The sequence below is a fragment of the Dasypus novemcinctus genome, chromosome 20 (assembly GCF_030445035.2).
Source record: "Dasypus novemcinctus isolate mDasNov1 chromosome 20, mDasNov1.1.hap2, whole genome shotgun sequence".
In the NCBI taxonomy this organism is placed as follows: Eukaryota; Metazoa; Chordata; class Mammalia; order Cingulata; family Dasypodidae; genus Dasypus; species Dasypus novemcinctus.
In genome coordinates, this window is record NC_080692.1 from 31166094 (window position 1) to 31192615 (window position 26522).

Consider the following 26522-nt stretch of genomic DNA (forward strand, 5'->3'; position numbering starts at 1 on the left):
GAAAAAGTGTTAAATGTATTGTGTATTTGTTTATATGTTGCTTTATTCCATTTAGAAACGACCACAAATTGATAAGATACTTTCAGGTACAGAACAGTGAACTTTTTCCTTTTAGAGAATTCGTTGCCAACTTGATGAACCATCACCCCTTGATGCTTTAATATGTATTTCCTATAAAGATCATCTCCTACATAACCACAATACAACAATCAAAATCAGGAAATTAGTGTCAACGCAGGACTTCCACCTAAGTTCAGACTCCCTTCAAGTTTTACCAGTTGTAGTATTAATGTTCTTTAAAATACAGGTATCATGTTCAGAATCTATTTCTGCATTTATTTATCTGCCTCTTTAGTCTAATTCAGTCTGAAAGAGTTCCTCATTCTTCCATGACATTCATAACCTTGACACTTTGGAATACAGGCCAGTTATTTTGAAAATGTGTCTCAGTTTGAATTTAATTTTTTTCTCATTATTACATTAAAACTACTCCTCTTTGGCAGCAATAGCATAGAAGTGATCCAGTGATGCTTTTTTCGTCTCATGCATCCTTTCAGGTGGCATAAGGTTTTATTCATTCCATTATTGATGAACTTGATATTGATATTCAGTTTGGTCTATCACTTGATTAATGGAGTGCATGCTAGACTTCTCCAATGCATGCTTACTCTTTTTTTTTTTTGTAATTAACTAGCATTTTGTGGGGAGGTACTTTCAAATTCTGTAAGTATCCTAAGCAACATCAAAATTTCATTTTTTTTCATTTTTTGAATTTACATCTTAATTGATATTGCCTTCTTCCTCATATACCATTTTCAATCATTCAAGTAATGTTTATATTTCTATAATCAATTTGCTTCTTTTTATCTCTGGGGTTTCCATACTAGTCCATCACATCTTGCCTAGAGTTACTGAAATAGCCACCTGAATGGATTCCAAGTATCCACGTTGCTGTATTTCACTCAGTGGGTTATGATCTATTTTAATACTCAAATTGTTCCAAATTTGGTCATGAGAGCCACTTCAAGGGGACATCTGTGTCCTGATTTCCTATAAATACATTGCTGATTTGTAGTTTTAAAAATTGGTAATTATCTCAACAGAATATAAGTAACCATTCTTGACAATGTTTGAACTAGGCTTTATGTTCCAGCCTGATTCATAAAAAAAGTTAATTAATCAGCAAATATAAAATATAACTTTATTTCTTTTTAAAATAATGCTCTTTTCTTTTTATCATATTAATTTGCATTTTTGTCTCCCCTCTAGGCTTTAAATTCAGTGAGCATAGGGATTTTTATGTATTTGGATCACTGTGGTATTCCAATTACCTAAACTAATCCTTGGCACATAATAGGTGCTTATTAAATGTTGGTCAAATATACTGTGATAGAAGCTATGAAGGAAAGTTGTATGGTGTTTGTGGGGATATAAGGTAGGGGGATCTGACTTTATCACGGAATTCAGGTAACACTTCCTTAGAAGCGATGAATGAATTGATATCTGAAGTGAGTAGCATTAGATAGGGAAAGGCAAAAATACCCCCCGGGAGGACCCAAATACAAAATACGATGAAAAAAATAAACTTTCTGTGTCCAGGGAGAGTGTTATTCTAAGAAAAACACAAAGAAGGCTACTATTGCCAGAGGTCATTAAAGGGGAGAGTGGGCATGAAATATGATTGGAAAACATGTCATATAAGTATTTTAGTTTTCATTACAACAACAATTAAGAGCCCATGAGAGACTTACATTAGCATAGTAACCTAATCGGTTTTGAGTTTTGGAAACATTACCCTAGCTAAATTGTGAGAAAATCTGGAGTAGATATTTGGATATTCGGGTATGCCAGTTTGGATACCTGGAGTCCATTCAGGTGACTATTTCAGTAAGGCTAAGCAAGATGGGAAGGTATGGATGTCTCAGAGATAAATATAAGTGAATTGATTAGAGAAATATAAACATTAGTCGATTGATTAAAAATTGTAGATGAGGAAGAATGGAATATCAAGGATAACACCAGTCTTCTTTTTCTTTAAAAATCAGGCTTCTACTTTTATTTACCTGGCTGGTTGGGTGGTTTACTGATGAGGATCACATTTTGGGGGAAGTTATAAACCATATTCAAAAGAAGATCTCTTTGAGACATTAGACAAAGGCAGATAGATATAGAATCTGGAACTCAGAGAAAGCTTCATGGTTAAATATGTAAAGTTGGGAACTATTGGAATAGGTAATCTCCCATGTAATTTCCTTATACCCCAAATGTATAAAGGAGATTACATAGGGAGGATTATAAAGGCGAAAGAAAAGAGGGCCTAAAATTATAGGAAGGCTAACATACATGGCAGAGAGAAAGGATGTTTTCAAATAAGTGTAAGTAGTCAGTGAGTAAGGAGGAATATCAGGGAAATGTGCTGTCACAGAATTCGTGGAAGACAGTAATTTCTAGAAGAGGGAAATAGGAAAAATTGCTAAATACTACTTGAGAAGTCTTGAGCAATGGGAACTGGAGCAAGTCCACTAGACATAGAAACACAAGGTGGGGTGATTTAGTGATTTATTTACTTTGGTGGAGCAATAAATGAAGCCAAAAGGATTGGACAACAGAGATGATTGGAGAATATCTTTTCTTTATTTTGCAGAAGGATGTTGAAATGAGAAAGGGACATTCTAGCTCCAGCTTGTATATGAGAAAGATGGGACACAGAAATGAAAATAAGCAGGTCTTGATAAGACAAGAAGAATCAAAATTATACATTTTTAAAAAATCTATACATATCTAGACAGTTACAGAATATTACTACTAGCATGGGAATAGAATTAATAGTTTTCCATATTAAAACATGCACAAAATAACTATTTAATAAACTCTGTTATTCTCTACTGCAAAGAACCCATGTGATTATTGGTAGACATTTGATCCTGTGCAAACCTGTCACTAGGTTTGAGAGGTCCTAGGCAAATATTTTCCATGGTACCTCTGGGTTCATAAACAATTTGATTAAGATGCATTACAGAACCAATGTGCCCATGAGAGGAATCATAATTTATGAATAAAGATTCAAAATAATCAATAGAGAAGAATGATTATACATTTGTTTATTGTCCAGTCAATGTGCATGATCATTCTTCATAGTGTCCAGACATCATTTCTTCCTCTTCAGATAAAGGAACCATTTTGCCCACAAATGTCTTTTGTAGCTAATTTCATTTATCACACCTTTGAGAAGAAGTTAGCAATTTTGTTATTACTCACAACACCATGGTTCTTAGGAGCGTCTTTGCCTGAAAACAACATAGATTTTCTTGTTTCTACAGTTTCCCGGTACCATTTACTTTAAGCTGATTACATCAGTATCATTATAATTTTCCCCCAAAGCATACTGGCTTCCAGGGAGTCTCTCAGAGGTCATCACTATGCCACAATGATGATGACACAAATGCCAATCTAGCCTAAAGTATGCAGAAAACGGGAATAATTCCTTTTCTGGTCATGTTAAACTTGCCATTCAAACTTTTGAATTATAAAAGTAAAACAACACAATTTCCAACCATGTCTTCTCTTGGATTCTTTCAGGTATAAACCTTGCCCTCTTGGAGAAAATTTTAGGGCAATCACATTCAAGAATTTAGATGTAGGAATACAAAAATTTTTATTAAAATGACATTACCAAGCTGAATTTTATTTAAGAAAACAAAGTTATTTAACATCAGAAAATGTATAAATGCCAGTAACCACATTAAAAGATCAAGGAAGAGAACATTAAAAAACATCTAAATAGATGTAGTAATCAAAAGTATTGAGTAAAATTCAAAATCTCTTCCTATAAAAAGTCCCTTAGTAAAATAGGAGTAGAAAGGAAATAACCTAAGTTAAAAAGAATATATAGGGAAGTGGATTTGGTTCAGTGGATCGAGCATTTGCCTGCCACTTGGGAGGTCCAGAGTTCAAACCCAGAGCCTCCTGACCCGTGTGGTGAGCTGGCCCACACACAGTGCAGATGCACGCAAGGAGTGCCCTGTTACTCAGGGGTATGCCCTATGTAAGAGAATTCCACGCGCAAGGAGTGCACCCCATAAAGAGAGCCGCCCGGTGCAATAAAAGTGCAGCCTCCCCAGGAGTTGCACCATATACATGGAGAGCTGAAGCATCAAGATGACACAACAAAAAGAGACACAGATCCCCGAGCCGCTGACAAGAATGAAAGCAGACACACAAGAACACACAGCGAATGGACAGAGAGCAGACAACTAGGGGGGGTGAAGGGGGAGGGGAAGGGAAGGGGAGAGAAATACATTTGAAAAAATTAAATTAAATTAGAAAGAGTATATACAAGAAAAAAATAGATGAAACACAATTAATGTCAAAATGTTAGCAGCATTTTCAATAGAATAAAAACTTAATGATCTCCTCTATTAATAGTGCTCTGGTAATGCTGCCGATTTTAATTAGATAAGAAAGAAGTGAACGTTGTAATTCAGGAGTTAATAAAAGTGTTATTCTTAGACATTATAGTCTACAACATTAAAAAAACACACACACAATCTATCAAAGACTTTTCAGGATGAGAGTTGAACAGGAGGAGAATATATAAAACAGTTACATTTCTACACAGAAGCACCTATTTTAAAAGGCAATAAGATGACAATTTCAATAGCAAAAACAGATAGAAGGGGATTAATATAATAAATAAAATACAATAGCCATGGACGTTGTTTTATTTAATAAATAAAAAATATATATAATATGCATAAATAAAATTGTGTTGTGAATGATTGAATTATGCATCCTTATTTAGATGTGCTCTTGGACCTGATTTCTTTTCCTGTCAGTGTGAATCCCTTGCAAATAGGATCTCTTGTAGCTGTTATTTTAGTTAAAGTGTGGTTCAGTTGAATTGTTGCAGCAAAGCCAGGAGTTCTGAATGGCAGAGAAATCCAAATGGCACTTGGAGAGGCGGGGAAAAAGATTTATTACATGTGGGCCCAGAGGAGAGTCAATTTCCAAATTCTGAGCTCTGTTTTTCAGTTTTCATAGGTTTATGTAGGATTTTATGTGGGATCAGCATGACCTTTGCTCATTGGATAATGTGTTGCTAGGCGAAATTTTGCAAGCGGGGTTACAGAAGTAGAAGGCAGGTGCAAGGTTGTGCTTTTGTGGGCTGATTTGAAGTGGGGGGCAGGAGTCATTCATTTGATATTCTCCAGCAAGGCCATGTTCTCACAGGCTGATTTACAGAAGTGGGGGCAGGAGTGGCTCATTAGATAGTTTTTTCTGCAAGGTTATGCTTTTTATTTCTCAACAGAATGAGAGTGTGTTTTAATTGGGATTATTGGAGGCTTTATACAAAGAAGGACTGCAGACACAGACAGAAAGCCACAGGGAGGAGTCAACAGGAACCTGGAAGAGAAAGGAGGGGACATGGCCAAGCAATGGAAAGGCTGAGGAACCAATCAAGAAGGGTGGCCAGCCAGAATGCTCTGTCCCCTTGGAGGAAGCAAGCCTCCCAGAAATCGAGACCATGAGCCAATAAATCCCCCTTGTTTACACTAACTCAGTGTATGGTATTTGTAATAACTGCCTGGAAACTCAGACTATTTTTAAAGGTAACTCCCAAAATCTACCTATAGATGAAAAGAAGTAACAAGATTTTTCTAAAATTCATATAGAAGAGCCAAGACTCAAGGTTTACCCCACCATGTGAAAAGTATAAGTTGAGGGACATTGCTTATCAATTAAAAGATTGTTTTTACATTATAATATTAAAACAGTACAATTTTGTAAGTTAAGTTACACAGAGGGGACAAAAGAAGGTTGAGGTATTGGCTCATCATTCTAAGTGGTGCGCATTTTTCCTGCAAATCCATTTTCTTTCTGCATAACACCTAGCTGAAGCCACACCACCATCGCTGAGGTAAGCACATTCTTCATTCCCACTCACATTAAACCTACAATAGAGAAATTAGACATTATGTACGAGGAGTCCTATAATTTCTCCCTGATCCAATGACACCTTCAAAAAAATCTTATTTTTCCAGAGTTTTGAGAGGGTGTACTGTGACGCAGTCCTCTCTTGCTAGGGTTAAGATACCAAGGTGCACCCAGAGTCTCTCTTCCAAGGATGTGTAATTGTTACACTGACATTAATGGCAGGTAGATGTGATCAGTGGAGCCACCTCACCAGCTTAGGTAAACCAATGATTCTCAACTGGGGTGATGTTGCCCTGCTCCCTCCGCCCAGGGGACACTTGATAATGTAATATCTGGAGGTATTTTTGATTGTCACGACTCAGGGTAGGAGGTGCTACCGCCATCTAATGGGTAGAGCCCAGGGATGCTGCTAACACCCTACAACCCACAGGAAAGCCCCCTTCCCAAAACAAAGAAGTATTCAGTCCAAAATGTCAGACGTCGCTGTGGAGAAATTCTAATAAAAACTAAGGGGCTGAGGGGATCACCATGGAGGTAGTTTTGCTGAGGGCTGTGGACGTGGAACTCAGGTCTTTAGAGCCATGCTTTGCATTGCAGAACCAAAGATATGAATGGATCCCAGGACAAATCGCACTATGAATGCAAATAAAATCAGGTTAAAAAGAACACTGAGCTGGGCTTGAACATGAGAAAACAGCATGAAGCTTGAAGAACAGATATTAAATTGAGTAAGATAGGTTAAAATTGGGCAAAAATGTAGTATTTTTGCCAGTGTATAAGAACTTCAGGTTTTTATTTTCAAGATCACCAATAAGATCTGCCTCCTTATATCTGGGATTTCCAAATTCTCCGGTTGCTTCTTGGAATTAATCTCAATAAATGATACAACCTTCCCCACTCCATTTTTTCAATATGTACACAGGTCTTGGGTTGTAGAAAAATTTATCTAATTCATAGATCCTAGAGAAGTTTGCACTGTCAGAATTTAAATAATCCCAGAAAGAAAGAGACTTACCATTTGCTAAATGTGGCTCCATTTACCCATTTTCCTATTTGAATTCCTGTCAACTTTAGTCCAATCCAGTGATCAGAACTTCCTTTATGGCGCATAAGAAAATCCTTCAGAGACAAAATAAATTTCATTATTTTACTTGCCAGTTTGTGCTACCACCTGTTGTGCCCCTCTTACTTTGCAGGTTGAGAGAAACATGATGACAAATGTTCAACTACTAATTCCATTATAATTAACTATGTGATCTAGAAAATAGTACCTTGATCACTTTGACCCTTAGTTTTCTGATTTGTAAAGCAATGATAGGGATAAATTTTCTTTAAAATATCTTCACTGAAAAATAAATGAGGGAAGCAGCTGTGGCTCAATTAGTTTGGGCTCCCATCTACCATATGGGAGGCTCTGGGTTCTTGTCCCAGGGCCTACTTGTGAAGGCAGGCTCATCCTCATGCTGCAGAGAGCCGCCAGCCTACAAGTGCTGCAGAGAGCCAACTCAGCAAGGTGTCGCGACAAAAAGGGAGATAAGTAAAAACACAGAAGAGCGCGCAAGGAATGGACACAGAGAGCAGACAAAAAGCATGCTGCAAGGGTGGGGGGGGAATAGATAAAAATAAATAAATACAGACACACAGAAGAACGCAGAGCAAATGGACACAGAGAGCAGACAGCAAGCAAGCCTTGGGGGGGGGGATAAAAAATAAATAAATAAAATAAATTGATACATATTTATTTTGAAAATCTATTTGTCTAAGAATTTCAGACTGTAAACTCCTAGAAGACAAAGGTTTGTGCTTGAGCATTCCTAATTAACATATTTATTTGTGTCTTTTACTTCCCAATAAACACTAGAATATTTCATTTATTGCTATTTATTTCAAATTCTCTACTTTCCCAGGCTATTGGTGTTTGCAAGTATGTGTTCTTTAGCATCTAATCATCAAATTTTATTTTTCTAACAAACATTTAGATTTCTAAAGGCATCATTTAACAATTAATATAATGCTATTGTTTCCTATTTCTCCTTTTATCCTTCTTTCTTCAATGTTGAAAATTTCTTGCTATCTTTTTATCATAGAATATATAAAGAAAATCATCGGGTTTACTCTGCTACTAAGTGGCTAGAAAGCAAAGAGCTTGACTTTATATTACTCTATCTTCCAATTCTGATAACTAAAAGGGAGTCATAGCACATCATAAAATTGTGGTGAAATTCTACATGATAACAGTAACACTCATAATAACCTTTGTCATTTTACCATCCCAGCTCTGGACTAAGTTTTAGATAGACTACAAAGGGACTGATTAACAAAACATTATCACTGGACTTAAAGGACTTCATTTTGTAGAAAGGAAAATTACATAAACGTAGAGTTAGAAAATATGCTACTAGATAAAGAGAAAATAGGAGTGTAATAAATAGTAGGTAAAATCAGAGTTTAAAGGAAGAAAAGCTTGCATTTATCAGGGAGACTTCTTCATGTGCTGTGAAGGGTGAATCTGAAAGGGAAGAAAAATGATTCTATAGAAAATACAGAGGGCTAGGGTGAAGAGGGAAATCCATGTTCTAAGCTTAAGAAAGAGCTTGATTATAGGAAAATATAAATCATGATAACCTGAATTGGAAACCAATAGGATATATATTATTGGGTAACTGGGAAATTTGGATGAAAACTCAGTGATTGTGGTCTTGGAGACTGAAAATTAGGAGCTGTGTTTTCAAAATCAGTCCTATGAAACTTGTCAATCATTATTGCCTCAATAAAGTGGTTCTTGCATAGACCCTTGCTAAAGTCCAAGAAACTCTTAAATAGGTGGAAGCAAGTTTCATCTCATAATAGCTAAGGAAAATTTTTTTTGTATTAAAGAAATATTTTAATATTTAAATTAAACTATTTTAAATAAAAAACCCATTTAAGTTTATTCTATATTACTTTTACCACTATTTCACAGTTTTACTTCATTCTGTCACTTAATTTTTTGCCAGTTTATGAAGCACATAGTAAACTTTTATGATCTTCAAAATATATCAGGAAATTGTACAACCAGTCTTTTTCTTTTCTCTAAATAATATAACTATTGTTACCTAATTGTTTAATGATTTCTCTTCAGTTCAAAACTAATTATTTTAGGGTACTTCTGTCTCTTTTGTGCCATGATTTGGGCTCTTTTTGTCAGTGTTTGCTGGCAAGATTCCTATAGAAGGAATATTTTAAAATATTGAGTCTTAACAACCAGCAAGATGGCAGCAGAGTAAAGAGCTCCTAGAGTCAGCTCCTGCTACAGGGCAGTTAAAAAACACCCAGAGCTATCTGCAGCTAGCTGAAGAACTTCTTTGGGGGTTCCAGGAGACCAGAAGAGCATCCTGCAATGTCCTTGGAGGAATGGAAGGAGGAGACTGCCCATTTGCAGAGAAGACTCCTGAGTAGAGCACTCCATGTCCGGGAGGCTGGTTCCTATCCTTCACTAGAGGCACAAGCTGCCTTAAGGGCTGTTCTGTGGGTGGAATTGAAAGCTTCACTTCCCAAAAATAAAAAATAGGAGAGGAAGAGGGGGTTGGGTGCCAACTTCAGCTACTGATGAGAAAATTCAGCGGACTAAATTATAATCCAGAGAACAGCTAGAGTTTGAGTCTGTCCACGTCAGAAAGAGGCCAGGAGTCGCCATCTTAACACCGTGCCTGGCACTAGGGGAAGTGAGTGGCCTGAAAATCACAGTGCTGGTGGGGACCAGCTTCTTTCCATCCAGGTCAGATTGCAGTTCTTGCCTAGGCCCCAAAGCCACCTCCAGCAGGAAGGAAGCTGTGGTAACCTGCACCAGCCTATCTGGGAAATTACCAGCCAAGCAGTTTAGGCCAGTGATTATCCTACTCTGGTGGCAAGACCCACCCCAGGAGCTATTCTGTGGCTGGAATTGGAGCTCCATTTCTCAAAAACAGGGGAGGAGGAGAAGGTTGGCTGCCAATTTTGGCTACTGATTGGTATACTCAGCTGGCTAAGGTATAACCCTGGGAACAGCTGGGATGTGAATCTGCCCAAGTTGGAAAGAGGCCAGTTTTCACCATTTTGATTCTGTCCCTAGCCTGAGGGGAAGCCAGGCTGACCTAAGATCACAGTGATGGCACGAACCAGTTTCTTTCACCCAGATCAGCCTGCAGCCCTAACATAGGCTTCAGCCCTGCCTCTGGCATGGAGGAGGCTGGTGGGCCCTGCACCAGCCTATCCAGGTAACTTCAGGTACTATTGGCTGGCACAGACTGAAAATTGGAAGTGTGCTGGGGCAACTGCAGTCATCTTGGACCCACACTGCATAGATTGCTGCCCACACCTGCAGCTCCATAGCCACCCCAGGCAGGGGAGAAAGGGGCGTGAAGCTTCATCAGTCTCTCTGGGCAACTACAGTTTAGGCCTGCATGACTTGGATTATTCCACACAGCTGTGACTCTGTCCCTACCCCTGGCAAAGAAGAGAGTTAGGAGATGTTTTATTGGTCCCTGGCACAATGAGGGCAGCTTGAACCTCCACAACTCATGCACAAATTACAACCTTGGCTCCTACTGCACAACCAGCAAGGGAGAAAGGGCAGGAAACCCTTAACTAAAGAGAAATCTGTACCCAGAATAAACATTCTAGTAATCCAGATGCTAAGACATCAACAAAATTTACAATCCACACCAAGAAACAGGAAGCTATGGCCCAGTTAAAAGAATAAGATAAGCCTCCAAATGACATAAAGGAGTTGAGACAACTAATCATCAAAGTTCAAATGAATCTCCTTAATAAATTCAGTGAGATGCCTAAAGAGATTAAGGATGTTAAGAAGACACTGGATGAGCACAAAGAAGAATTTGAAATCATACATAGAAAAATACCAGATCTTATGGGAATGAAAGGTGCAATAAATGAAACTGAAAAAAGCATTGGAATCATATAATAGCAGATTTAAGGAGGCGGAAGAAAGGATTGGTGAGCGTGAAGAAATGGCCTCTGAAAGGGAACATAACAAAAGAACAGATGAAGAAAAGAATGGAAAAAAGTGAAAAAGGTCTCAGAGAACTAAATGACAGCAAAAGGCATGCAAATATACATGCCATGGATGTCTGAGAAGGATAAGAACAGGGAAAAGGGCAGAAAAATATTTGAAGAAATTTTGATAGAAAATTTCCCAACCCTATTGAAGGACATAGATATCACTGTCCAAGAAGCACAACATAACTTCCATCTGAAAAAATCCAAATAGATACAAGAAACATACTCATCAGAATGTCAAATGCCAAAGACAGAGAATTCTGAGAACAGCAAAAGAAAAGCAATGCATAACCAACCTATAAGGGATACCCAATAAGATTAAATGCTGATTACTCACCAGAAACCATGGAGGTGAGAGGACAGTGGTCTGATAAATCTAAGATACTACAAGAGAAAGACTTCCAGCAAGAATCTTACATCCAGCAAGACTGTCTTTCAAAAATGAGGGTGAGATTAGAATATTCACAGATAAACAGAAACTGAGAGAAATTTTAAGCAAGAGACCAGATTTTCAGGAAATTCTAAAGGGTGTGCTAGAGCCTGAAAAGAAAAGACAGGAGAGAGAAGCCTGGAAGGGAGTATAGAAATGATGACTATATTAATAGAAGTAATTAAAAGTGTCAAAAGAGTGGTGAAAATAAAATATGACAGATAAAACTCAAATAGTCAGGAATAAACTTAACCAATGATGTAAAGCACTTGTATTCAGAAAACTGCAACTCATTGTTAAAAGAAATTAAAAAAGTCCTAAATAACTGGAAGCACATTCCATACTCATAGATTGGAAGACTAAATATCATTAAGATGTCAATTCTACTCAAATTGATATATAGATTCAATGCAATCCTGATAAATATTCCACCAGCATTAAAAAAAAATTTGAAAACACCATCATCAAATTTATTTGGAAAGGTAAGGGTTCCTGAATAGCCAGAAACCTCATAAAAAGGAAAAGCAAACCCTCATCTCCAGACTTTAAATCATATTACCTAGCTACAGCATGGTACTGGCATAAAGACAGACACATAGACCAATGGAACCAATTTTATGGTTCAGAAACAGACCCTCACATGTAAGTTAAAGTGATTTTTGACTAGCCTTTCAAACTCACACAGCTTGGGCAGAACAGTCCATTCAACAAATGGTGATGAAAGAATTGGATATCCATAGTTGAAAGAAGGAAAGAGGACCCTATTTCACATCGTATCCAAAAATTAACTCAAAATAGATCAAAAACCTAAAATAGAAGCAAGAATCAAAGAACTTCTAGAAGAAATTGTAGGAATATCTTCAAGACCTGGTGGTAGGCGGTAGATTCTTAAAGGAGATAAGAGAAGGACTAAGATGGACTAATGTTTAATGTATGTAGAAGTTTTAATTAGCCTGCTGTAAAAGTGTGGAAATGTATAGAGTAGATGGTAACACATAGTGAGTAACAGCTAGTTTATAAATGGGGATGTGGTTGAAAATGGTAGTCTACGTATGCAAATGCCAATTGACCGAATGTGAGAGAATAATCTAAGAACTGAATAGCACAGTAAACCAAGAGGTGAATGAGAATTGTGGTTGATGGTACAGATGCAAGAGTGTCCTTTGTGAGCTAGAGCAAATGTATATCACTACTGCAGGGTGTTGGGAATGTGGAGAAGCATAAGAAAAATACAGCTTGAGTGACTATGGACTGTGGTGAGCAGCAATAATATAATGTTTTTGCATGTATGCAAAAGATGTACTGTGCTGATAATGAGGCAGTATGGAAAATATGTGCCAAATATACACAATGGACATGGTAACAATCAGATGATTTCTTATTTGTAGCAAATGTTCCACCACAGTGTGGTGAGTTTATTGAGGAGTGTTTGGGAATTCTGCACATGTGCATGATTATTTTATAAGTTTACAACTTCTGTCATAAAAAATATATTTAAAAAATAACAATAGGGTTGTTGAGGAAAATACTTTGGTTAGTAATAAATTTTGACAATGCTCTTTAATCATTAGTTAAAAAGGTTTAACAACAATGTAAGTTACTGATGGTAGGATGAGTTATGAGAGTCCTGTATGATGTTATATATGTTTGTTTTTTAAGTTCACAGCTATTATTATACACTTATTGTTTATGTATGTTTATGTATGAGTGATATTCTTCAATAAACTAATTTTTTAAAAATTGAGTCTTGTTATTTTCTTTAACCCTCAAATGTTTTATTAACACTCATTTTCCCATTTTGCTGCTAATTTAACCTTTTTATATATTAAAAAAGAACTGTGAAGAATAGCCAAAGAATTTTTCAGAACATTGGTTTTCAAAATTCTTACAGAATTCAGCACTAAAACTATTGAACTCAAGAAGCCAAACTTACTAAATTGCATCTGCAGCTTATTTCTTGATTTGCTGTATCTACTCTTAACATATAGTTTTCCATGTTTTCATCAACTTTCCATACCTTTTATTGGTCGCAAAATAGTTTAGTCTAGTTTCTTTGCACTGATCAATACATTGGTCCATCCTGTTTCACAGTTATTTAAATTTGACCCAATCTCTTTATTGCATAAATATAACTTGTAGACCACAGAAGCAGCACACAATGCTCTTTTAAGAATATTTACTGCTCTTTTGTGCTTTGAGTTTGAAACATTTCTCAAGTGTACATTGTTCTAAAAAATTTATTTTAAATCAGGTTACATTATCTCATACTTTCATTCTTGAAAAAACCTAAACAAAAATAAACACTGATGTTTATCAAACAGGTGACTGGGAGAATAGAGAATGAATAGACTCCATAAATCCAGCGGTGAAGAGATTCACAAGCCCTTGTTAAAATTTCTAGGGATTCTCTTTCGTTATGGGAATTTTATCATGTAAATCAATGTGTATTCAACAAGACTCAATTAAGCTTTTAATTTGTACCTGGCTGGAAGGATACAATTTCAAAGAATACGTGATCTCTACTCATGAGAAGCTCCTACTCTGGTCTGGGAGAACATTATCAACACACCAACGCTTTTAGTTCATGTTCTCATAGAAGCTGCCTTGGGACCTGAGGGACAGGTGGCAAAGCAGGAGGGAGAAGTCAGAGGAAAATTCCTCAAAGAGAATCCCATTCTTCCTGAGGCAATTGTCCTTTCTTCAGTGGCTACTAGCTTTTAAAAGCTTTCCAAGTATCATCAAGCACATCTATTCATACTACTTGAGGCAAGAAGACACCACTTTACAAGTTTGTACAAGTCTTACATCCTTCCTATAAAATGTCCCCAGGTTTTTCATCTCTCAAAGGACATGTTCCAAACATTCTCAATATTCTGGATACATATATCCAGAATACCCACACATCTCTACATAGGACTATGTGAAATGTGTTACAGAATTGTGTGGCATTTTAGTATTTCCAGTGCTATTGGGATATCCCAAAGCAATAAATTCCTAAGCAAATGTATAAAAATCACTTACTCTTTCTTTCATGGTGTCCATAATAGTTAGGTCAGCATGTTCACTGATACAGCTGTCTCTACTTGAATTCCAATCTCTTTCTTCTTCAGAGAAATAATAGCAATTATTGTAGAATCCAATCCAATCATCTGGGCAAAACCTCTGAGAACACTTGCATGGAAGACTTGTTTTAACACAACCTGAAATAAATAAATGGGTATTTTAAGGACCAAACGAAAAAAATGTGCCTTTCTCTTTTGAGCTCTTTGGGGAAACAATGTGATATAAAAGATTATGGTCATAACCAGAATTGGATATCCAGCACATAACTGGTTGAGAAAAACTCCATGCTGGGTCAAAAGACAATAGTTCAGTATTTAACAAGATACTCCTATTCCTACCCATTTCAACCTTCATTATCTATAGGTCTTCTCAAAGCAACTAGTGCCCTTTTCTGGATAAATGAAGTATGAAGAGATATTAGCATTATCTAGAAGTAATAAAAATGCTAATTTATGACAGTAATAAGTCTAGTGTTTTAATCTCTAAGAAAACAATGAAAATAATAGAACAGAATTTATAACTAACATACTATATTGGATTGCCTATTGCCAACTAGGTACACCATCAAGACTTCTCCCTTGAATATGTAAGAATTCCTCAGGGAGGTAGCCCAAGTCCTTAGGAACGGATGGAGGACAGAGGCTCATGGGAACTTGAAAAAGTAAAGGAGAAATTCTCTTTAATTCAAAAAGACCTGAGAGACAGCATAGTGTCTCTGACATTAAGGGAGATGAGATTTGCTCCAAAAGCTGACTCAAAAATTGTGATATTTTGAGCACAGTGGATGCTTTGGGGTGACTTTTATTAATCCCAAACTAATGAAAGTGTTGTTAATGGGGGAAAGTGTGGGAGGTGGAGGGGATGAGATACATGGGAATCCCCTATATTTTTAATGTCACATTTATGTATTCTAATGCTTTTTTAAAAATAAAAAAAACCTAGGAATTTCAAAAAAAACAAAAGAAAAATCTTCTTTGTGGTCATTTAAAATGAGCAGTTTCATCTTAGAAAACTGAGTAGCAGCCAAGAATAGTGTAGAAATTTACTTTGCTCATAATTTTTGAGCGGTTGCAATATCTAGTTATTTATTTGGTTGCTACAGGGAAAGTCTTACTTGTAATCGAAGGTTGTGGCTGTAATAGTATATTGCCTGTATTTCTACCTCTAGCAAAGGGCTTTGTGCTCTAGATTTTAATAACCTTGAGCCTGGGCAAGTACACAAGTCTTTTTAAAAAGAAACGTTGTTTACTTGCACAAAACTGATCCAATTTGAGAGACCATTAACATCTTGAAGTGGTTGTGGTGACTGTGAAACAAGTGGTAAGAATTTGAATCAGTCCCTCTTGTTACAGTACTGAAACTGTCCACTTAACTCAACAAGTCATGTTCATTCACTGATTTTATATACTCGTGTGTATCAATAAAACATTGTGATACTTGAAAAGAAGGAAAAAGAATACAGGGAAAAGAGAAATAACTCAATAAAAATATGGGCAAACTATTTAAACATGCCTGCCACAAAAATAGTATGGCCAAATGACCAGTATATGTGAAAAGGTGCTTAAAAGAATTGATCATCAGGAAAATGTCAATTAAAGCCACAATAAGGGCCCAATACACATTCATTAGAATGGCAAAAATAGGTAAAACATACAGCAAAGGATTGCCAGGATGTGGAGCAAATGGTGTACTTAAAAACAAAAATGATACTTTGGAAAACTTTATTGCATTATCTACTACAGCTGACCTATGCATACTCCATGGATTCTATCCACAATTACATTTCAAATGATATCCATAGACAGTCACTGAAAGACATGTATAAAGATGATCCAAAGCAGCAGCACTGTTTGCAGTGATTTAAATTCACATTTCCATCAAAAGCAGAATGATTAATAAAAAATACCCTACAGCAGAGGTTCACAAACGAGTACAGCCTGAAGTCAAATACAATCCACTTTCTGTTTTTGGGACAGCCCAGCAGATAAGAATGATTTTACATTTTTTAAATAGTAGGAATAAATAAAAGGAGGAATAATATTGCATGGACATGTGAAAATTATATAAAATTCAAATTCAGTGTTCAGTTTATTGACACATGTATTTTCTATGGCTGTTATTATGTTACAAACACAGAGCTGACAAATTGCAACAGAGATTATCTGGTTAGCAGATAATCTATAAAAAGTTTTCCAACATTCTTCTACAACCAGGAGAGTCAATGAACACTAGATACATATTTTGAAATGGAAAAATCACACAAGCATAATATGGAACATAAGGAAAAAGACAAAAAGAGTACATGTAATTTGTCATGATTTTATTTATATACAGATTTTTAACTGGGCAAAGCCAATCTATGGCAATAGAAATCCCAAGAATGGGATGTGAGATTATGAGGATGAAGGGCTTTTTCTTAATCATTTTTGCTTCTCCAAAAGCCTTACATATGTCATGGTAATCATAGATTAAATAAATCATGAGAATTGGAAAAGAATGGGTATAATGAAAAAATAATGGAAAAAAGGCATAATTGAGACAGAAAGAAAAGTGTCATAATGCCTCAAGAAAACATATCATAAAGTATCAAAGTCCTGCAAAAAGTTATAGTTTACTCACTTTGTACAACGAAATAAATAATAATAGCAACAACTATAAAAACAGCCATTATACTGCACTTCTTTAATTTGTCCCGAAAACCTGAAAAAGAAAACAAATATATTTAGCTAAGGACTCAAGGGGGAAAAAAAAGACTAAATTAGCATTTATAACCAGTGCCTAAAAAATCTTTAGGTATTATATTCTGCTTTCTCCAAGGAGATTACAAAAAATATACTTTTTTTCTTTATCATATAGTTAAAATAGGTAGGCTGAAATTTCACAAGACAATCCTAGGAAATGTTAGAACATCATCATGGATCACTCTTAGGGCCAAGTTCAAGGAGCCCATCAGCAAGTATGGCTCATCAGGGTAGCAGTACTTAGAGCCACCCCAGGCATGTCACCTTTTTCATCTTTCTTCCATGACTATATATCAGTGTGTCATAACAGTCTCAGAATGTTTCTAAAATAATCTCTTTTTTAACTAATGGAAAAGTTTATTTTATAGAAGAGACAGTGTAGCAAAGTTCAAAGTTCACAGAACAATTAATCAAAAGATTTGGATTTAGGATTTCTACCACACACAAGCAAAGGGAAATTGGACAGGTTAGTTTTTTGCTCTGGTCCTGCCTGTCCCTATCTGCAAAATTAATAGAATAAAGTTTTGAGGAATTATTATTAAATTATGGGATGCATTTGTAAGTGAAATATTTATTTTACATGGTTATAAAATAGTTACATGTATTATAAATTTTATGAAATCTCAAATATTGCAGAATGTATTTTAAGATAGACTATAAAATTATCAAGAGCATATCTATCTCTTTTACCTTGTGAAGAACTAGTTATCATTTTGATGAATAAGCTTTTTCCTTAGTGGATATATGAGCAAAATAAAACTTGAACCATACATAAATGTATACTACTCAGAGATAATTAGCATTATCATTTAGGTTAACATCCTTTCATCCATAAATTACAATAATCTTATTTTCAAACATATAACTTCCCTCTCCATTACAAAAAATTTTAAATGAATGCAATCATAATGCTATTTTTTAACCTAATGTTTTCAATGAATAATATTTGTTTTCCCTATGTGTTTCCTATGGTTAAAAATAGCTCCAATGACTACCTCACTGTGTCCACTCTTCCCTTGTTACGTGACCTTGCTTTTCCTCTGATCAAGAAGTATACTGCTGCTGGGGCCAAGCTGGGGCAGCCAGCAGCCTTCTGGTCCAACATTCTTGGGGACCAAATATATTTAATGGTTCAGGGACTTGTCCCAAGTCTGCCAGCCAGACCGTCAGAGGGCCAGTGGCCCTCCCACGTGACCTTACACTACTCTAGGCTGGCGCCCACGGCTAGTGTATCTGCACGCTGACTCAGCATGGTCTCAAGACCCGTCATCTGCACAGATATATTTTGAAAGTTAAAAAAAAAAAGAAGTATACTCATTTGCCCACTCTTGAAGATGACTTAGACTAGTTCCTTGCTTTGACCAATACATTGTGGAAGAAATGACACTCTGGAACTTTTGAGCCCAGGCCAGAAGAAGTATTGTAGTTTCTAATTTCACTCAGTACTACCTTCATCAAAAAGAAGTCCAGAGAAGAAAGGCTTCCTGATAGAGAGAAGCCTCCAGAGGTTGATCTGAGAGAAAGAAGAGCTACAGAGCAGCCCAAAGCTGAAGACAACATGGCTGGAGGAGGAAGGAACAGATTGCCATTGTGCCCTCCCTGATCACCCACAGCTGGAGGTTGGTGAGGAAGAATCTTTGATGATGTCTCGATCTGTAAACTTTCACCGCCACAAAACTGTAAGCTATTAACTTAATAAATTCCCATTGCAAAAGCCAATCCATTTCTGATAAATTTAGGTTTTAGTAACTCTAACAGCACTTTTATTAAATTTCAAATAATGTCACTATATCAGTCACCTTGTTTGTTCCTTCTTTTAATAATAAAGCTCTACTTTTCATCATGGAGTAAACTAAATTTAATTTATATACTGAGTCATTAGTGAAATATTAGGTGACTTAATGGCCCAAAAAATGAGTATTATTTTAAAAGAAGGCAAGAAGTTTAACCTTAACAGATGACCTTCAGATGTTTTTCAATAATTTTCATTTATTTTACATTTAAAGTAGAAAAATTTCTTAATATCTTCTTTTTTGGCATCCAAAACTTTAATTGGATATTGTGAATTATTTTTTCAATTACCATTTTAAGAAGGATTTGTGGGGTATTTGCCAGTTAATTTTAGAGGAGAAGAATGCAGGCAAATGCTTTCCAAAAATGGGGAGATACAATACCAATGAAGAAATGAGGATCATTTAATAGTCAAGAAATTACTATAAGAAGTTTTTAGTGATGCAAGATAAATCTGAAAAGATAGACAAGATTACTGCTTAAGCTATTTTGATAGTTTTAAAGTTTAAACTTGCAATCCAGTCCTTATTTTTGGTGTCATCTTTCATTTAATTTTTATAACCCATCTCTTAGCTATAACTTTTAATTTACTGCTAGTTTTTAATAGACCAAAAGTTAAAGGCACTTGTTAAACAGAAAAATAATTTAAACCTATGATTTAAATGGGCTAAAAGAGACTCCTCAAAGCAAAATGATGTTATACATAATTATGTAAACTAAATTAAATGACATGTAGTCAGTGCATTTTAGCAGACACAAATCACTACAAAATGAAACTACAAATTTCAATTTATGGTATCTCTCAAAATCTCCTACATGAAGTTTACAAGCTAAATAAGTAGCTAATGTGATTAAATATGGCAGAATGTTCTGTAATGAGGCCAGAGTTCAAGAATAATCATAACAATTATGATCAGGAAAGAACATTGATAGTTATGATGATATTAATTAAAACTAAATGAATTGTGGTTCCAGGAATGAAGAAAAATAAGAAAAATAAAACCATAGTTTGTCTCTCTCCAATCCTGATTCTTTAAGTTCTGTTATCATAAGGTAGCATCTTTGTCTTCTTAAAGCTTGAATCATCCTTTTAAAAAATATTTTTTTTCACCTTCAGTCTAGAACAAGAGTAGGATATTAGAAATAAGCACTGAATAAATTGTCAGTGTCAAAATGCAGTTTAAATATATCTTTAGAAGACAAAATCTGCTGATTTCTTTTTCTTAATATTTTTCTAAGAAAGGAAATGCCCCTTTCTTAGAAAAGCCTGAGATATCTGCAGCTTGTGGTGCCTTCAAGTGAAGTCGTACGCCACATATGCAATTTTCATGCCCAGGATCCCAGAAAAATGTCCTGCTCATGTGAAATTATTTGCAGAGAAGAAAGGGAGAGTACTAATTCTACAGCTCACAATGAAGAGGTCTGATAATCTATGAATATATATTCATACCTCTGGATATAGACGAGGTGAAACCTGGATGCTCAATTTATACCAGACCAGATGAAATGCCTTTTAGGGAAATCACAGACACCCGTTAAGCAGCATTCACTCAGATCTCACCTAGCCAGGCTACCTTCTCTAGGGAAGTCACAAACACAGACTAAGTGGCCATCCTCCAACCTCAGCTAACCCACCTCATTTTCTCTGTGTGCCATTCTACCACATGGGGGTATGAAAGGGTCAAGTTAGACCTCAAATCTAAACCAGGGATAAGGGGCCCTAGATGTTTACCAGAAGAGGAATTCTCAGTGGCAGGGCCCCGCCTTCTTTAACTGAAAAATCAAAGTAAAAATTCAAAATAACTTATGAAATTTTATTATTTTTGTTTGGAAAACACTGTGGTGATGTAGAAATATAGGAAACTGAACATATGAGATGGCTGGGATATAGGGTGGTAAACCAAGTTGAGGGGAATATATCAGCAAAAGAGTAGAAAGCAGTAGTGAGCCCTAAACTTTTATGGAACATGTCCTGAAAGATCAGAGAGCAAAGAAAGGTCTATTGAAAAACTGGAATAGAAATCACTGGGGGAAGCAGATTTGGCTCAACTGATAGAGCGTCTGTCTACCACATGGGAGGTCCAGGGTTCAAACCCAGGGCCTCCGACCCATGTGGTGAGCTGGCCCACGTGCAGTGCTGATACATGCAAGGAGTGCCATGCCACGCACGGGTATCCCCCGTGTAGGGGAGCCGCAAGTGCAAGGAGTGCTCCCCATAAGGAGGGCTGTCCTGCGTGAAAAAATGCGCAGCCTGCCAGGAGTGGTGCCATACACATGGAGAGCTGATGCAGCAAGATGACACAACAAAAAAGAGACATGGGTTCGCAGTGCTGGAGGACTGGGATACAGGCGGACACAGAAGAACAAAAAGCAAAAGGACACAGAGAGCAGACAACTGACTGGAGCAGGGAAGAAGGGGAGAGAAATAAATAAAAAATAAATCTAAAAAAAAAAAAGAAATCATTGGATTTCCATTAACAAAAACTTAAAATTGGACCTATATCTTACTGCATACATAAAAATTAACTCCAGATATTTTAGGACTTCAAATGTCAAGGGCATTTTTTTTTTAATTTAGAGGAAAATATAGGTAAATAGCTTTGTTTTTCAAGGAAGAGATGATTGCTTAGATAAGACCCCAAAGGCCAACAATAAGTAAGAAGATTAATACACATAATCATATTAAAATTTAAATCTTCATTTCATAAAATGACACCATAAAGAAAGGAAAATTACAAGATAAAAACTGTGAGAAGATACTTGCAACACACATAACCAACAAATAATTACTATTCATAATTCCTGTAAACCAATTAGAAAAGAATACATATCCCATAGGAAAATGAGCAGAAGACATGAACAGGAGTTTCACAGATAAATTTATGACTAAGAGGTTTATGGAGATAAAGATTCAACCTCACTATAATAAGGGAATAAGGAAAATACAAATCAAAACTATAGTACAATACCATTTTATTTTTACTCAGTTTGCAAAACATTTCTGAGTACAACATATGTCAGAAAGAATGTGCATAAATGGTATCTTATACATTCCTGGTAGGAATCCAAATGAGCAAAACCACATTGGAATGTAAAAAAATGGCATGCATAATAAATATGTGCAAACTTTCTGACCTAGCAATCTACTAGGTAGATACCAGAGAAAAAATCTAATATATAAATAACAGGAGACATGAACAAATAAAAGCTACTATGGGGAAGTGGATGTGACTCAACAGGTAGTGTGTCTGCCCACCGTGTAGTAAGTCTAGGGTTCAAACTCAAGGTCTCCTGGCCCATATGGTGAGCTGGTCCATGCGCAGTGCTGCCTCACACAAGGAGTGCCATGCCACACAGGGGTGTCCCCAGCATAGGGGAGCTCCACAAACAAGGACTGTGCCCCACAAGGAGAACCGCCCCATGCAAAAAAAGCGCAGCCCTCCCAGGAGTGGTGTGCACACACAGAGAGCTGACACAGCAAAATGATGCGACAAAAAGAGACACAGATTTCCGGTGCCTCTGAGAATGCAAGTAGACACAAAAGAGCACACAGCAAATGAACACAAGAGAGCAGACAATGGGGGGGGGGGGCGGGGGGGAGGAAGGGGAGAGAAATAAATAAATCTTTTAAAAAAAGAAAGAAAATGCTACTATGATAACACTGTTATTAATGGTGAAAAATTTCAAAACAAACCAAATGCTTTATAGAAAAATGTATATTTCCATAATGTACAAAGCAATAAAAATTGAATAAACTACAAAGACAAAACATTTTGGCTGAATATTATTAATAGTAACATTACATTGAATAAAAATAAATAAATTCTAGAACACTACATGTGGTATGATACTGTTCTTTTAAAATTTCAAAAATAACCAAAACTAAACCGTATATTATTAAGACTTTATAAATGTGTGCTTGAATTTAAAATAAGGAAAGAACAAATAAATGAAAAATGAAAAAGATAAGAGAGTTTTACCTCTGAAATCAGGAGGATATAGAATAGGGAGGAACACATATGAAGTTTTATGTTAATGATAAAATACTAATCATTTTGGTCATATATTCATGAATACTCTTCATCTCATTAAAATAAATGATTATATAAATAATCAAATGGCCAGTTACTCTAAATGGTTGTTTATGGAGCTATAATAACTGGATTCTGCAATGAACAAAGATTACAAATGCATAATAAAATTCTGGGCATATGAAATATACCATTGCATAGAAAAGAAAAGCAAATATTAAAAAGTTTTCAATAGTGCAGTATTTTATAAACTTAAGTGATGGTAAGAATTCTCTGTGATGCTCAGTAAATATGGGCATTATGGGCCTCATGGAAGACATACTGAATCATAGTCTCCATGGAAAGATCGTGGAAATGTTCATGCTTCACCAAAATCTCGGATAATGATAAGTTTTTTATTATCAACAGAATTTTTGAAAACTACAGAAAAAGTACTAAAATCAGTAATGTGATTATATTTGGGGAAGGAAAGAAGAGACACAGTAGAATTATATAAATAAATAAACTATGTATAAATAAACAGTTAATATAAACATTATCAACAGACCAACAGATAATGTCTAAAACTTACAAACATTTCAACATAAACACACTATTTAGAAATGTGGACAAAACACTAAAAATAGAGCTAAAGAGTTGAATATGAGCTCCTCTGTGAATTAGGACTAATATTTGATGAATTTAACTATGCATAAATGTAATATTAAAAGATTTCAATTAATCCCAAGTGGATGGAAATATCTCTTTTAATTAAAAAAAAATGCATGTGTCTTAGATGGCAATGGATCAGAAAAGTAAGAAAGAAGAGTCAGAAATAGTGAATAATGATTGATTCATTAGGATGTAATAAAGAATGGCTACATCTAAGCAAAGTGGTAGAGAAAATAATTTTAACTTAAATACCTCCACATATCTTTGTTTAAAAGTCTTTCATGTGCCCACTTGTGGTTTTCCATAGAGCATGGGCAGCACATATGTTCACAATTATTCCTTCAGTTCAGGGGAAATCTGTTTTGATGTGTTATTGTTTAGTTTTGTTAGAAATTGGTTAAAATAAACTTCCTTTAGGGTAATCTAGCGATGGCAGGATTGGTCATTTCATTTTGTTTCTTCAACTTTGCAGTGCGACTGAAAAGAAAGATATAAATAAGGGATCACATCAAGACCCCCGTACTATTCCTCTTCTTTTCATTGAGCCACTCACGACTCGAACAGGCAAAGCCCTGAAGGGTGGTAAAATAAAAAAAATTGGGCTGCCTATGATTCCCCCTGCCCCCCATGAGGCTTTTTGCTTGCTCTCTGTTTTCTGTATCCACTGGCTGTGCGTTCTTCTGTGTCTGTATTTATTTATTTTTATTTTTTCCCCTTCCTCCCTTGCAGCTTGCTGGTCATCTGCTCTCTGTGTCCATTCGCTGCGTGCTCTTCTGTGTTTTTGCTTTATCTCCCTTTTTGTTGCGTCACCTTGTTGAGTCAGCTCTCTGCAGCGCTTGCGGGCCAGTCAGCTTTCTGCAGTGCTTGTGGGCTGGGCAGTACCTGTCTAATTTTGTATATTTCCCCAAATTCTTGAAAAGTGTTGCTGCCATTAGCTGTGCATTTCTTTTGACCAACAAGAGTTTCAAAGCTACACAAGAAGCATGAAGTGATATATCTGCAATGTTCATCCTTTGAACGAGAACTGTTTAATTTTTCATCCTTTAATAAATGTTTAATCACCTACTATGTGCTAGTTTCCAGATGTATCACAGTAAATAAGACAGAATTTATTCCCTCCAAAAGTTTACATTTGGTAGGAAAGACTGATAATAAACTGAAAAAAAAAAAGAATTTGAAGAATTAAAGATTATGACACATTCTAGAAGGGAAATAATTCATTTTTTATTTAATCAGTTCAGTTCCTGAGCCCTAAAATCTAGTTTCCTTTCCTCTGCATAAATCATTGTCATTTTATGTATTTCATTCCTTATATTCCTTTACTCAATCCTCAATGCCTATACACCACAAAACTTAGCCAAAACTAAAAAGAAAAAAAAGAAAAAAAGAAAAAAGAAAAAATAATGTGATTTCCCATTATGAACTAACACTGAAATATAGATTTGAAGGAAGTCTCTTGGCCTTCTTAATTAGTAAACTCAAAGAAGCAATGTAAGAAAAGGCAACTTAACTTCCCAGGCCAGTTCATTAACAACCTATTTAATTAACAGTGAAACAAAATGTTCTATATTCACTGCTATCATAATCTAAACATTTAGGGACTCCTATTATTTTTCCCATAGAAAGACTTCACTTATTTAACTGAACATTTTTTTCTTAGTTCATGACCTTGATCGTCTCCAAGAAAAGATGGAAGGAAAGATCTCTCAGGGTGGCCAATAAATTTAAAATTACCAAAAATGAAACCACACACATACACAAAGACTTTAACATTTAAAAGCTTAAAATCAAACAAAATACTTTTTCCCCAGTTCACAACTATAGAAAAATCACAAAATATTGATAAGCAAAAAGAATGAAACAAAAAATAACAAAAATTATATTGCACAATAAATTCATACTGTTGATTGATATGTATGAAGGGTAGAAATAAACAATGATTTTAAGAGTGGCTAGAAAAATATTCTTAAAAGTGTTTGTTTAATTGATATTTTTGTGCTCTAACCTAATATTTAATTCCCTTTTCCCCACCCAACCTTCCTATCTAATTTTAGGCAGAATTTTGAGATTGGCAAAGAATAAAAATAGAATAGAATATATGGAATCTAGTATTCATGGCAACAAGTTTTTGACTGTTGCAAACACTGGTAAATGGAAATGAAATTAAGTGGCCAGTGTGTAAACCTCACCATAGTCCCCAAATCATAGATTGTTGTGTTTAATGCACCTTAGTTTCTTCCCCTCCTTCTTCACTATATTTAGAAACACGTTGAAATAACCTTGAAAGATTTTCCTGCTAGATTTTTGGTTTGGATTTTACATATTCTGAACTCGCTTTTTAATATACCCAATGCTACCAAGTTTTTAAAGAAAAGATTTTTGGTACATTTTCTTCCCTTTCCAAGTGATGTAACTAAACTAAGTTAGTCTGAATTGATAAGGTCAAAACAGTCATTTCCAAATCAGAATTCTATTGTTACCGTTTTCTTTTAAGGAATTGTAACTTTAAAAAAAAACAACAATTTTTCTGTTTTCAGGTTTGTCGGAAAAAGACACAAAACCCTATTTTTATCTTCAAAGGCTTTGTTTCACATTATGATTAATCATTTCAGTAAGTACCGTTCATTCTGAAGAATTAAAAATGTGGTTACCTTTTTTCTTTGCATCACTTCCCTGGTTTCTGTCATCAGTTGCTGGAGCCTCTTTAGTACATGCTGGTTTCTGGATGTTTTGTGTCATAGCTTCCAAATCCTTTCTTCAAAGTTTTAATTTTATTTAAGTTTAACTTAAAAATGTTATTGTTGTTTTAATGATTAAACTCAAAGCTAGAGTTATGCTTCTCTA

At 35.6% G+C, this 26522-nt stretch overlaps 1 protein-coding gene across 1 annotated transcript; it reads right to left on the reverse strand.

The window, feature by feature from the left end:
- Positions 1-2552: 2552 nt before the first annotated feature.
- CLEC2B (C-type lectin domain family 2 member B) lies at positions 2553-26522 on the reverse strand. Its single transcript, XM_004451186.3, has 5 exons — positions 26330-26522; positions 17084-17164; positions 14423-14601; positions 6950-7053; positions 2553-5951 (listed from the first exon to the last, which is right to left on the reverse strand). Exons 1-5 carry the CDS (start codon positions 26415-26417, stop codon positions 5834-5836), a joined length of 570 nt encoding a protein of 189 aa, XP_004451243.1. The 5' UTR covers positions 26418-26522; the 3' UTR covers positions 2553-5833.